The 14,124-nt window shown below is 39.1% G+C and overlaps 1 protein-coding gene across 23 annotated transcripts in view; it reads left to right on the top strand.

Moving 5' to 3' along the window:
* TRPM3 (transient receptor potential cation channel subfamily M member 3) overlaps positions 1-14,124 on the top strand; it is an 885,588-nt gene that overhangs the window by 646,799 nt on the left and 224,665 nt on the right. For 8 of the 23 annotated variants that reach the window (XM_081505037.1, XM_081505070.1, XM_081505059.1 and 5 more), the window contains exon 7: positions 8,280-8,354. The exons of the other annotated variants lie outside the window; for them this stretch is intronic. In XM_081505037.1, the coding sequence (XP_081361163.1) occupies positions 8,280-8,354 (75 nt within the window). The remainder of the gene's footprint in view (positions 1-8,279; positions 8,355-14,124) is intronic. 23 annotated transcript variants of the gene reach the window in all.

Below are 14,124 nucleotides of genomic sequence, written 5' to 3'. Positions count from 1 at the left end.
TTTGACATAGATCATCTAAAGAATATTATTGACATCCTTACTATTTACCAACCTCTCTGACACCAGAACTGGCATAATATTATGCATAGTAAGTGCTCAGTAAAGAACTGTTGATTTGGCATTAAATACATTTAAGTGATTTTGACTCATTCATATTTTATAAGAAATGTGCAAACTTAACAGTTTCCAAAAAATTCCAGAAATATTTTAGCAAAAGCAGCATTATCAAAATAAGCAGATAGTTTCCTGGGTGGCTATTTTAAAAGATTTTAGCCATTTATATATAAATAAAAAATTTATATCATAAATACTACATATATTATTTATTCTTATTATAACTGTTAAGTAAGTCTCATTGTATTGATGCAAAACACAAAAGACTAGGCCTAAGTGTCAACAATAACAGAGATGGAGGTAGAAGGCAAAGGTGTGAATTACATCAGAGTTCCCTTGGAAGGTTTTCCATTTTGTAGTAGGTTGGATAGAAATACAGTAAGAAGTTGGAGTTAGCTTGGAACCATCATTTCCCTCACCCATGATTGACACTGCAAACCTAGCGAGACATTTTTCCCACTGAGCCTTGATACAGCTAGGACCATTTTACATTCATGAAGACACGGGTTCTGCTGCTGTAACAATGACTCAAAACAATGGATGCCTCAATAAGACAGAAGTTCGTTCTTTATACATGTGTTATTCTGAACGTGAGTCCAGACCTGATGTAGTACCCTCACAGTGTTGAGGACTCAGATATCTTCTCTTTTTTTTTTTGGTCTTTACATCCCTATTTTCATGGTCTGTGGGAACACACTATCACATCTATATTCTGGTCAGAAGAAATCAGGAAAAAGTCATAACCCTTCCCCTTAAAGGCACACTGAGGAGGTCATATACAGGATTTTGGCTTACATTTTATGTTCACACCTGTCAAAAAGTGGATTCAAAACTGTAGTCCTTATCCTAGGCAAACAGCCAAAATTCTATCACTCTGAAGGAAGAGAATAGATATCAGAGTAGTCAGTAGTTTTTGCCACACCTTTCCAGCACAGCATTTCGTATGGTTATTAAGAATTGGCTGGAGTTGGCACATGAGGTAAAGCTTACCTGCCATTCATAAGTAAGATACACCTATATGTTTCAGTGTGTTCATTGAGGAGCTTTGTCTGTAAATAGCATCTGTATCATATGCTTCATCCTGTGCCCTTTCACTCTTCACCTGTGTGTTTCTTAGTGATATATAGTTGAAAAGTCTTGCACTGGCTCTGAAGATTGTAATTTCCCCTTGAAATGGGATTGAGATATACCATCTAAAATTATATACATTATTTTAGACTATATTGATTTAATTAACTTTTGGGGTTAACCCAAAGAGATCCTCTTAGCCTCAAACTAATTGCATAGGCTGTGCTGGGATAATTTATATACATTCCATAACAGATATATAGCTACATATATTTTGCACATCATTTCTAACCTTTAAATGCCTAAATATTAAAAATAAATAGATTCTGTTCTGTGTTTCTATGATGTTGTGTTTAATATTTCAAATATAAAGCGTGGGGAATAGTTTTCATGTGACCTACACAGGATTATACTCTTGGTAACAGGCAGTAGAATGGAGGTTGGTCACCCCTCAGATCATTCCTGAGGAGGAAAGGTTATAACTGAGTCTTGGCCTAGTTGGGGAAAAAAGGATGAAAAATCCTTCTTAGAGAATAAGATCAACATATCTTCTGACTCTGTTGAGGAAATGTTTGAGAAGACCTGAAAAGCAGATGCATTTGTGTGGGATTTAAAGCTTTCTTGTTCCAGTTATCCAATTTGACATTCCTACATTTTATAACCCCTATGTGATAACTAGAAGTTTGGCAAAATATAACTGAAAGGCTCTTGAAACCTTCTGAATGCCTGAAAATAAATAATTAAGAGTATTTGCTGACCCTGACAGTTATAAAAAATTAATTAGTAGAACTTTGCTTAACAAATGGTAAATGGTCACCTTGTTTTAGAGACTAAAATACATGAGTCATTATTGATCCAACCCTAGTTAGCTTTTCTTCTGATCTTAGTTTTTATTCAGTAAAACTAAAAAAGTAGAGCTAAAGATAGCTGGGGTTTCTTTTCTATCTTGTTAAGTGAATAAACCTAGGAGGATCTATTGCCATACAGATTTAATAAAACTATAGGCCAGCACTTTGAAAATAGACCTTACCTTTCCTCTGTAGATACTCTTTGTATTGAATGGTTTCTTGGCCTATTTTTGTGCTTTGCCTAGTATCCTTTTCCCTCACCTGTTTCTAATACCAAATTCAGAGCTATTGTGAGTTTTTCATTCAGACAGACTGTTTCTGTAGAAAATAGATTCAATGTTTAGAAACTCCATTAGAAATTAGTATGTTGTTGTTCAGTTGCTCAGTCGTGTCCGACGCTTTGTGATCCCATGGACTGCAGCATGCCAGGCTTCCTTGAACTTCACCATTTCCTGGAACTTGCTCAAACTCATGTCCATTGAGTCAGTGATGCCATCCAACCATCTCATCCTCTGTCGTCCCCTTCTCCTTCTGCCTTCAATCTTTCCCAGCATCACGGTCTTTTCCAATGAGTCAGTTCTTCACATCAGGTGGCCAAAGTATTGGAGTTTCAGCTTCAGCATCAGTCCTTCTAATGAATATTCAGGACTGACTTCCTTTAGGGTTCACTGATTTGATCTCCTTGCAGTCCAAGGGACTCTCAAGAGTTTTCTCCAACACTGCAGTTCAAAAGCATCAATTCTTTAGCATTCAGCCTTCTTTATGATCCAACTCTCACATTCATACATGACTAATGGAAAAACCATAGCTTTCACTATACAGACCTTTGATGGCAAAGTAATGTCTCTGCTTTTTAATACACTGTCTAGGTTTGTCATAGCTTTTTTTTTACAAGGAGCAAGAGTCTTTTAATTTCATGGCTGCAGTCACCATCTGCAGTGATTTTGGAGCCCAAGAAAATAAAGTCGTATGTTTCCATTATTTCCCCTTCTGTTTGCCATGAAGCGATTGGACAGGATGCCATGATCTTCGTTTTTTGATTGTTGAGTTTTAAACCAGCTTTTTCACTCTCCTCTTTCACCTTTATCAAGAAAATTGTATAAATAAATTCAAAAAACAAATGGAAAAGCAAAGAAAATATTTGCATTCATGACAAAGAGCTCATTTACATAATAAGCAAAGGGCATCTACAAATCCAAAAGGAAAATCCTGTAAGAAAATAGGCAAAATGGATAAGGAAGCTGTGGTACATATACACAATGGAATATTACTCAGCCATTAAAAATAATACATTTGAATCGGTTCTATTGAGATGGATGAAACTGGAACCCATTATACAGAGTGAAGTAAGCCAGAAAGAAAAACACCAATACAGTATACTAATGCATTTTTATGGAATTTGAAAGATGGTAACGATAACCCTATATGCGAGACAGAATAAGAGACACAGATGCATAGAACAGTCTTATGGACTCTGAGGGAGAAGGTGAGGGTGGGACGTTCTGGGAGAATAGCATTGAAACATGTATATTATCATATGTGAAACAGAACACCATTCCATGTTCGAGGCATGAGACAAATGCTCAGGGCCGGGGCAATGGGATGACCCAGAGGGATGGGGTGGGGAGGGAGGTGGGTGGGGGGTCCAGGGAGGGGAACACATGTAAACCCATGGCTGATTCATGTCAATGTATGGCAAAAACTACTACAATATTGTAAAGTAATTAGCCCCCATCTAAAATAAATAAATTTATTTAAAAGAAAAAAAGAAAATAGGCAAAATATATTAACAGGATAATTGGGGGTGGGGTGGGGTGCTCAACTTCACTCAAAATTAAAGAAATGAAAGCCAAGCCAACAACGAAATGCTTTTTAACCTATCAACATGGGCAAAACCCAAAGTTAAAATTATCTAGTGTCAATAAGTGTGTATGGAAATCTGTATGGGAGGGTGTGCAAATATGGGCAACCTTATTTGGAAGATAATTTGGCTACCCTGTTAAATTTTAATGTACATATGCTTTTTTACTTCTAGGAATTTATTTTGTGCATATTTATTGCCATTTTGTTTACAGTAATAATAATGAAAATAATTCAAAGATTCACCAATAAATGACCAATTAAATTCAACACACACTGCTAATCTTGCTGGGAAAATCCCATGGACAGAGCCCGTGGAGTTGCAAAGAGTTGGACACAACTGAGTTGAGTGACTGAGCACACATGCAAATTACATGTAGACATACAGTGAAGTGCTTTGAAGTTATTATGAATAATGTAATAGTTCTGTTTAGGCTCATATGGAAATATATCCAATGGTAGTTTTTATGTTCTTTTTCTTAAATGAAAGCCTACTGAACAACAGTGTAACTGTGTGTTTATAACCACATTTACATTTTCTTAATTATATATAACAGGTTTGATGCTTATATTTGATAGTAGCTGAAATCAGAACCAAAATTATCTTCCCTGTTTAAATTTGGTAAATGACAAAATGGCCTCAATTTATTCCCAGTCCTTAGCCATAACCAGATACCCTAGTGTGATGGGGCTACTGAAAATACCCTACTTTTATATCTCTACTGTGAGCACAATTCTGTAAAGCTAAATTGTTCATTTCCCTTTTACTAGGCTCTTGGGCACCCTATAGTCCAGCTCCCTTCTTCCTGGGTCCTACTCCCTGTGATGGAGCAGGCTCACACACAACTCAGTCAAAAGCCGTTTCACTCTGAATATTGTCTGTAATGCTCACAATGGAAAAAAAGGCTCCCACTATATCCCTGACTCCACTATACTCTTAAGATGTTTTGTATGGAGACAAAATACATGTCAAAAGTTCTTCAGCTTTTCAAAATGTGGCAAGAAGGAGAACTAAAAAAATCTGTCACCTAAAATAAATAGTGATCACTCTCTGTTAATTTCCCCTTGATAGTTCTTCTGTTACTCTACCAGTATTTACTTGTGTATCTTCAATATTCGTACTATAGATGTGGCTAGATAAATAAGACATAACTGTGCACTTGAAGAACTTAGAGTTTTGCAATTAAGTTAACAATAACTAGCTATCAAGTGCTATTCTGAAAATTTTACGAGAAATAACTGATTTAATCCTTACAACAACCCTATGAAATAAGTACTATTATTATTCCCATTGGCCAAAAGAAAAACTGAGGCAAAGAGAGGACAACTAATAGCCCCCAAAGTTGGACTGTTAGTAAGTGGCAGACCCAAGAAGTCTGCCTGCATCTGCACCCCAACTGTTGTGCTCCGTGTCTTCTCAGTATGAAAGGGCTGCATCGAACAGCAGCAGTGTTAAATGCCCTTGAATGATATGAAGTACAACAGGAATTCAGACCAAAAGCCTTTCTGGATGGAATGTTTATGGAAGAGGAGTGTTCAAGGAAGATTTTGATAGATGGAATCGGGGTAACAGATTGCAAGCACCATGCAGGTGAAAGCTTAAATATTTAGAAAGGTAGTGCATAGCATATGTCTACTTACACTTATTTTACTTTCATTAAATTGTTTTTCCTATCTTCATAAGCAAAATTTCAGCGGCAAATGTAAGGTCTATATGTGAACTAGGCTTTGTTTTTTAGGATACACGATCATCAAAATCATAAGGATAAGATATTGATGTTTCATTGTTTCCCTTTTATTGAAGCTTCTTAATAGAATGTTGTCAAGATAGAATATCATATAATATGATAAACAGGACTTATTATGTATGCATAGATTAGATGGGGCAGAAGCAGAGCTATTCATATATTCATATTCTATATTTCATAACTGTAAATTAACATATATATTATATATACATATATATTTCTTCTAGTTCATTGCCTTCATTTCCCAGATAGGAAGGCCCACTTGGAAAAGGTCAATCACGTGTCCTACCCAAATTCGTATAGTGAATTAACTGACACAACTTTTACCTGAACTCAGGACTCCAAACTTCAAATCTGCTACTCTTTGCTCAGTATTGTTACCCCCTTAGTTTGGGAGATACTTCTCTTATTCTTTTTAACAAAGCACCAGGAGACCTCAAATAAGAAAAGGTCTCCAGCCACCAGAGGAAGGAATAAAGGCAGGGCACTTGGGATATCAACCTTATTTGATGCAAAATCCTTAGCCCTTTATTCTCCCATTTTTCCCCTTGAAACCATTTTCTCCACTGCATCCTGAAGGGTAAACAAGGAAGTATCAAGAGAATTGGAATCACAATCAACTGACAGCAGAGGTTCAGACATTTCCATTTTTAGCCATGCAACAAATCTGGTTTATCTGCACTAAAATGTCATTTAACTTTTGTTCATTAGGGCTTGGTAACTGTGGAGGGAAAAAAAGAAAGAAACTAAAAATACCAGTGTGCTGTTCAGTCTGCAGGAAGATGCAACTAAGTCAATTTTGTGCTGGTTCCTTAAACAAGTGCTTTTGTGTTAAATTTCCAGGAGGATTTGTGTCATCAAATCTTTGAGGTTTTGCTCATAGTATTTAGCAAGTGGTCTAATTGTTGTGTACAGTGAGTAGTAGAGCGGCCTTTGGAGGTATGTGCTCCCAAGCTGAATTTCTGTTCTCAAGAATGTGCTAATTAGTAAATTTAGGGGTTCATTTCCTGGGTTGGGAAGTTCCCTTGGAGAAGGAAGTGGCAACCCACTCCAGTATTCTTGCTTGGAGAATCCCATGGACAGAGGAGCCTGGCAGGCTACAGTTCATGGGATCACAAGAGTTGGACACGACTTAGCGCTGTCTTTGGAAAACATACATTACTTACTCTTAGTTTATTATTTTGCAACCTATTGGGAATCCAGAAGAGCCAACCCTTATATTTTGTGCTTCAAGGAATATTGCTGTGAAAAGGCTGCTCTGCCAAGTTACAGGCACTGAGGAGTTACCAAGTGATGTTCCCTGAAAAGTGGGGTGGGACCCTTCTATGCCTCTCACCAACCAGTTATTCCCTGCCCAACCAACAACAATTGGCGTGATCTGTGGCCACTCTAGAAACCTATCCAAGGAAACTAAGTCTGGAAGATCTCACTTGAGGGCCCCTCTGTAAATGCTGTTTTAGAGAAGGAGCAAAAGGGGGCAGAAGCAGATTCTCCTGAGGCCTAGATTTGAAATGAGATCCTGCCTGAGGCATCTAGCCTGTAGCTATCTTGTTAATAAGTTGCCATTCCAGAGATATGACTGACCACTAAATTTATCTAGAATAGGTAGAGTAGCCAAATTGGTAGGAAACCTATTATAGTGAAATGTCTTCAACTTCCTTTGAAGATAGATTGATGATGGAGATATATAATCTATATGACAGATAGATATAGATGACTCTATCTAATTGATCATTTTCTTAGCTGATAAAAAAAGAAGAGAGGGAAATGTGGGGATTTCTTCAGTAAATAACATTAGGTATGTTGCGTGACACATTGGCATTGGTTTAAGTTCCCCTTGAAAAGAAAATAAGTACATTAGCCTCTAAAAAAAGTACTTCTTTTAGGTCAAAAGTAGCTAATTTTGTGAGAATAAGACACATATTTCTAGAAATTAATAAAAAGACTTTTTAAAGGAGGGTGGGAGGAATCCATTTCTTGTTTGGTCTCAGAAGATATATTATTAGTATAATTAGTATAACAACAACAAACATTTCTTGAGGATTTACTGAGTGCAAAGGCAATGGCAACCCACTCCAGTACTCCTGCCTGGAAAATCCCATGGACGGAGGAGCCTGGTGGGCTGCAGTCCATGGGGTCGCAAAGAGTCGGACACTACTGAGCGACTTCACTTTCACTTTTCACTTTCATGCATTGGAAAAGGAAATGGCAACCCACTCCAGTGTTCTTGCCTGGAGAATCCCAGGGACGGGGGAGCCTGGTGGGCTGCCGTCTATGGGGTCGCACAGAGTCGGACACGACTGAAGTGACTTAGCAGCAGCAAGTATTGTCATAGGCACTTAACATGGATTGACTCATTTAACCCTTTAACTCCTATAGCAGTTATCTAGGCTGAAACAGAATGATGAAGGGTAAATCCAGCAAAGGGGGTGTTTATTTTAAGAACCTGTTCAACTGAAGGAGCAATGAGACATGGTATAGCTGGTGCAGAGTGCTGTCTGATGCTATGCATAGATCTGAATATGCAACCTGAGTTGCCATCACATGTGTAAATTTACAAATTGGGTGATCAGTCTGCTTTAATAAAATGTGTATGAGACGGTTGGGTTGTAGAAATTTCAAAGATTTTATTTTTTGACAGGATGCCTGCCGTTTTTCTCTCTTGACTCCCGCTTGTTTTATTCATTTTGGGGTAGTTGCCAATTAGACCCAATTGGTAAGTATAATTAACAGACAACATGAATCTCCTCTTAAACCCCAACCAAGAAAATTAACCATAGAAATAATAATTTCCTTCACAAATTCCTAACACTATCCCTCCCTGTGACTGCTGTCTATCTCTCTCTCTTCTAAAACATCCAACCACATCAGAAATTAATTACTCTCTATTATTTATCATCCTAATAATACCACATAAGATGGAGAAGAGAGAAGGGAGCATTTATTGAGGTCCTAGTATGTTCCAGGCACTGTGCTAGCATTTTCATGTATGCTATCTCTTTTAGTAGTCACAAAAACCCTTCAAAGTAGGAATTATTATCTACCTTCTTTATAGTTGATTAAACGGCATCTCAGGGTAGTTAAGCCCTTGTTTTATTATCCACTTAGTGGCACAGTCAGGTACAAACCTAGGCTGATGGGATTCCAAAATTGTTGCTCTTTTTGCCCTATGTAAGGAAGCATTATTTCATTCAAAAGGATACTTCTCTAAAATGTTGTTACCTTGGAGGGTTTAGAGGTCATTATTTCACTCAACAACTGTATGAACATGAAATCTCAGTCAGGCATGGGTTGAACATTGATTCAGTTGGGGTTAGGCATTGGCAGAACTTTTGGGTGGAGGGATTTTGGGTGTTAGTGGCAAGATGGTAGGGGAATTCACAGGAACAGGATCAGAAAGAAGTAGGGTGGGGTGGTGGCATGGGTGGCAGGGGTGAAGACAAATTGAGGAGCTCCTGATCGTGTGCCCATGGCTACAGTCTTTCTTCATGTGACTCGTGGACTTCCCTTTGTCATCCTATGCCTGAGAATATATGAAGGAGGCTGGGAAGGCAAAGGGACGTTCAATTGTCATCACCGGCATCTTTTTTGATCATTGCACCATCATCCAATGCATTGGGGGTAACCATGACATGAATTTTCCATCACTGAGCTCATAACTATTCCATGAGATAAATAACAAGTAAAAGGTTATAGCAGAACTTCATCCAGGGAGCCCTGAAAGTAGAAAGCAGTGAATTTAGATTCTTATAGACTGATAGCCCTGGATTCAAATCAAGTGACCTGAAAAGGATGTTAAACTTCCTCTGAGCAGCTTACAGATATATCAGGAACATCTCATTGTCTTCCTTGGATGCTTTAACATGTTCAGCCTCATCACTGAAAATTGTTACTACTGGTAGACTCAACCATTCAAGTAGAAGACCATCCAAAATACATGATCAGTTAACTGTGGACTGTAATAACTTGCCATTTTCTAGATTCTGTCAACTGAATGTTGTTTGAAGTTTTCTTTCCCTTTTAAAGAATTTTCCTTTCAAAGAATAGGTTGTGTGAAGAAGAAAGTTGCAGTTTAGACATCTGCCCTCTCTTCATCTTATAAAATGACTTGACAGAAGTTGGCTGTGACGCTGAGCTGTTTGCCATGCTTCTTAATGAGAAGTCATTTTGTCAATCAAGATAATCACGGAGTTGAAAGAATAATATTGAGGGAATAGAACAAATTTTAGTGAAACCTGTTTCTTGGTATTTGCTTGTCTTATTTATCTGACTTATTTTCCAATTTGAGCTAGGAGCACTGTTTTTTTTAGGAAAGAACCCCATTCCACATTGGAACTCTCTATTCTGGGACTGGGACAGTTCCTGTCAACAAATCAGTCTGAACTGGGGAACTGACCACCATTCTAATAAGATCTACTAGGTTCTTTTACATGTAGGAAAGGATGCTGAGACCACCTTTCATATTAGAAAGATTTGAGTTGCAAATATTTGACTGATATTTTGGTCTCAGAGTCAGCAACATTTCCTTTTACTGGCAGAACTAACAGCTTCCTCTGATGATAACATAAACCTCCTTGATGGAACTCAGTCGTTTCCTCCTTTCACTGCTAATTGGAAGACCTTCCATATCTTTTCATCTGTTTTTCTAGCTTTCTTCTCCTTCCTAATGCCTGTGGACCTTATGTCTCACCTATTCCAAGCTACTTGCAGTTTCTCTTAAATGACATACCCTGTTGGATGTGTTTTTGTCCCATTTTGACAGTTGTGGAAATTCCAGCCTTTCCCAACTCTACTTACTGGCAAAATTCTACCCTCTTAAACCTCAGCTTGAAAATCTTTTTTTCTCTGAAATCATATCAGAAACCACCCCCCCAACCCGAGACACACACAGACACACACACACACACACGTGATTAGACTCAGCTGTTCACCACATAACCCACGTTCCCACAGCACTCCATAAACCTGTGTTGTAGCACAGCCTCTTTGATAGAGTGGTTGTCTGTCTGTGTGTACCACTTCTCCATCACCTGTAGATTGTGAGCTCCCTGTGAGCAGAGCCTGAGTCATCCTCACCTTTGTCATCATGCAAAGCTAGCACAGTGCCTGGCACATGTAGGTAGGTAGGTGATCAATAAATTATTATAAACATCAATATTTGATTTTCTGGCCTTATTTTTAACTCTCATTTCCAGCCTGTTATAAAAATGTAATAGACATGTTTAGAAACTACAGGCTATATAGAAAGGACACATAATAAAACAGTAATACCTAAACTTAGGGAGGATAAATAAATAGAAATGTGTACAGGCAGAGACCATCATACATACTTCCAACTGTCATGGGCATAACAGCATTTATCCTGGAAATTTGACTGTGTTTCTGTTGACTCGTGCTTGTGGTTAAATCATTTCTATCTTGTGGATTTAGATAGTCTAAGGATATACATATTTGTGGCAACCAATACCAACATGGCTTCATTATTTCCACTTACATAGAAACAGAAATAAGTATTGATTTTTCCCCACTTATCTAAAATGATAATTGCCCATGGCTGCTTTTCAGTCTAGATTAGGATCAACCATTCAGTAGAAATGTGTAGTTAACTTTAGAAAGTTAGACAAACATAAAATATATAGAAACACTTGTGCTGACTGAGTACTTTTCTGCCATAATCAACAATTTTACAGTGGGATATAATTGGAGAAAATAAGGTATCTCACTAGGGAGGTCTTTAAAAAAGGCAGGCTGAGATTTTATTTCACTGGTGATAGATCAGGCTAGAGAACTTATCATTGGACCTTTCATAGCCCCTTCCCAGGATTTAAAATAATTTACCCACCCTTTCAAAATATTGTTTGGATCATTTCAAGCCATTTAAACTAGTGGATATAAGTCTATATTTCATATAGACTTGGAAAATGACTAGAAATAGTACTCCCAAGATGTCAGTAATAAAGCTGTTGTAAGTTTTAACAGAAGAAAATAAATCTTTTAACTTAAACTCGTAGTTGAAAATCATTAACCCCTGAAAAATATGAGAAAAATAGAGATGTTATGCCCTCATTTTGGCCAAATAAGCAAGCAGCTTTTTTTTTGTTTTTTTGGCATCCAACACTGAGGCAAACAAGCGCTCTTACCCTCACTGAACAGGCTGTCCCTGTTCTGCAAGGAGGCCAGATTTCACAAGCCGTGCAGTCCCACATGCCACAACCCCGCAGGCAAACACTCAAGCCCTAAATCCCAAGCAGAGGAATCAACAGTTCTTGTTGGCTAATGAGCCTTGGCATCTCTGGGTCCACATGGGGTTCTCTGGCAAATTCCTGGTGGAATGAGGCAGGTGCACCTTTGCTAAAACAGTGGAGCAGGGGGTGAAGATTGAAGAGTCAGCTTTTCTGGCCATCAGACAAATCTGAGCTGAGCCCTTCCTCATTAGCAGCATTTCTTTCACCCAAAAGGAGAACACAGGAAGTGAATATTGACTCTGGTGCATATCAGAATTTAATATGAAATCATGGGGGAGTTTGGGGAGAAGTGGAAAGTTCACTTCACCCTGTATGTCCTTCTATCCTGTTTTCTTGGTATGCGTGGAACAGGGTTTGTTTTGTTCCATTGATTTATTTATTTCCATTTTCAAGTAATAAGAGCTGTTGTTGGGTATATGAATTATTGTTCATAAAGTTGGGTATGTAGGGAATGTCACATAATAGTTTTCCTTAATTCAAATAAATTTAAGTCCCCTTTCCATCTAGTTTTGGTAAATTTAATCTTTATCTATTACATCTCTCCTACACTCTCTCTCTTTCCCTTCCCTCCACCCCCCTCCTTCCCTCTCCTTTCTCTCCCTCTCCTCTGTCTCCCCTCTCTCCTCATACCTCTTGCCTCTACCCTTCTCCCCTCCTGCTTCCTCTCTCTCTCCCTCCCCCATCTTCCTCTCTCTCCCCCTACATCTCTCCCTCTTTCTTCTCATCTCTCCCCTCCCCACCCCACTCTCCTCTCTCCCTCTCCCCCTACCCCTCCTCTCTCATGCTTATGGTGTACCAGGAAAGTTGAATAAGAGCCTCTTAACCTCCCTCAGCCAAGGTGACCAGTGATAACAGCGACTGTTCAAACCTGCTTGGTCCCAGGTGGAAGGCTCTGGTGCTCCCTGGCTGAGGAAAGCCAGCAGCATCTTTGCTGATGGTGGCATCCCCACGCCCAGGGCTCTGCCGACCCAGACTCAGCTCCCCAAGGCACACTTCACAGCAGCCTTGTCAGACCAGAGGTCTGTGCCAATCCTGCCCTTATGAAGCTTATATTTGGGTGGAAGGTGACAAAAAACAAATAAATAAAATACATAGTGTATTTCATAGTGAAATGCACTGCGGAGAGAGAGAGAAAGCAGAAAAAGCAGAAAGGGGAGTGCATGGAAGGGGCTGCAATTGTCAGTAGAATGAGAGGATGTCTCCCTGAAAAGGAGACATCTATGTAAAGACTCGGAGGAAGTGTGGGAGAAAGCCATGTGATGTCTTAGGGGAAACCATTTCCAGCAGGGGAATCGGCAATAAAAAGGCACGGAGGTGGGAATGTGAGCAACACATTTGAGGAGCATCAGGAAGCCTGTGTGGTCACATGGATGAAAGAGTAGGAAAGGAGTTGGAGAGGAGGCTGGAGAGGGAACAAGGGCCAGAGAAGACAGAAAGACCTATGACTTTCACATTCACTCTGTGGCAAATGGAACTTGTAGATTTTTGAGCAAAGGAATGAATTGTATGTTTCAACAGAATTGCTGTACCTGCTGAGTTGAGAGTCATCCAAATCAGCAGCAGGAATGATAGAAGAAAAGCCAGCCAAAATGACAATAATCCAGGCAAAAGATAGGAGTGGCTTAGACTAGGGGTGGTAGCAGTTGAGGAGGTGAGAAGTAGTCAAATTTGAGCCATAATTTGAAGGTAGAGCAGGCAAGATTTACCATAAGATTGGATATGGGGTATGGCTCCAGGTTTGGGGGACTGATCAGCTAGAAGAACAGAGTTGCCATTTCCCAGGTAGAAAAGACTGTGAGGATGGGGATGGTGGGGATGAGACAATATCAGGAGCATAACTTGGACATATCAGATCTGAGATGCTTCATAGCATGTGTGGAGACTGCAAGAGAGGCACAGTTATGTGAAACTCACGTTCAGTGGAGATATTTGGCCTGGATTCATACAGATGGAAGTTGTCCATGTGTTGATGGTATGGGAAACCATGTAAGTGGATGAGATCACCAAGAAAGTATGTGAGAAGAGGACAAGACAGAGAACCAAGAACCGAGGTTTGAGACAGTCCTTCTACAAGCAAAGGAGATGAAGGAACTGCTTATTAAGTGAAAGGGAAACCAGAGGCAAATGCCATTTGGAAACCAAGCAAAGAACATATTTCCAAGAGGAAGGCATGACCAACCATGTCAAATGCTATTGACAGGACAAGTAAGAAGAGACCTGGGAACTGATCATCAGGAATGT

This window comes from Giraffa tippelskirchi, chromosome 1, assembly GCF_054371585.1.
Source record: "Giraffa tippelskirchi isolate mGirTip1 chromosome 1, T2T-mGirTip1v1.2.pri, whole genome shotgun sequence".
In the NCBI taxonomy this organism is placed as follows: domain Eukaryota; kingdom Metazoa; phylum Chordata; class Mammalia; order Artiodactyla; family Giraffidae; genus Giraffa; species Giraffa tippelskirchi.
Note: the sequence above shows the minus strand (reverse complement) of the source record. Positions and strands in the feature narration are given on the sequence as shown.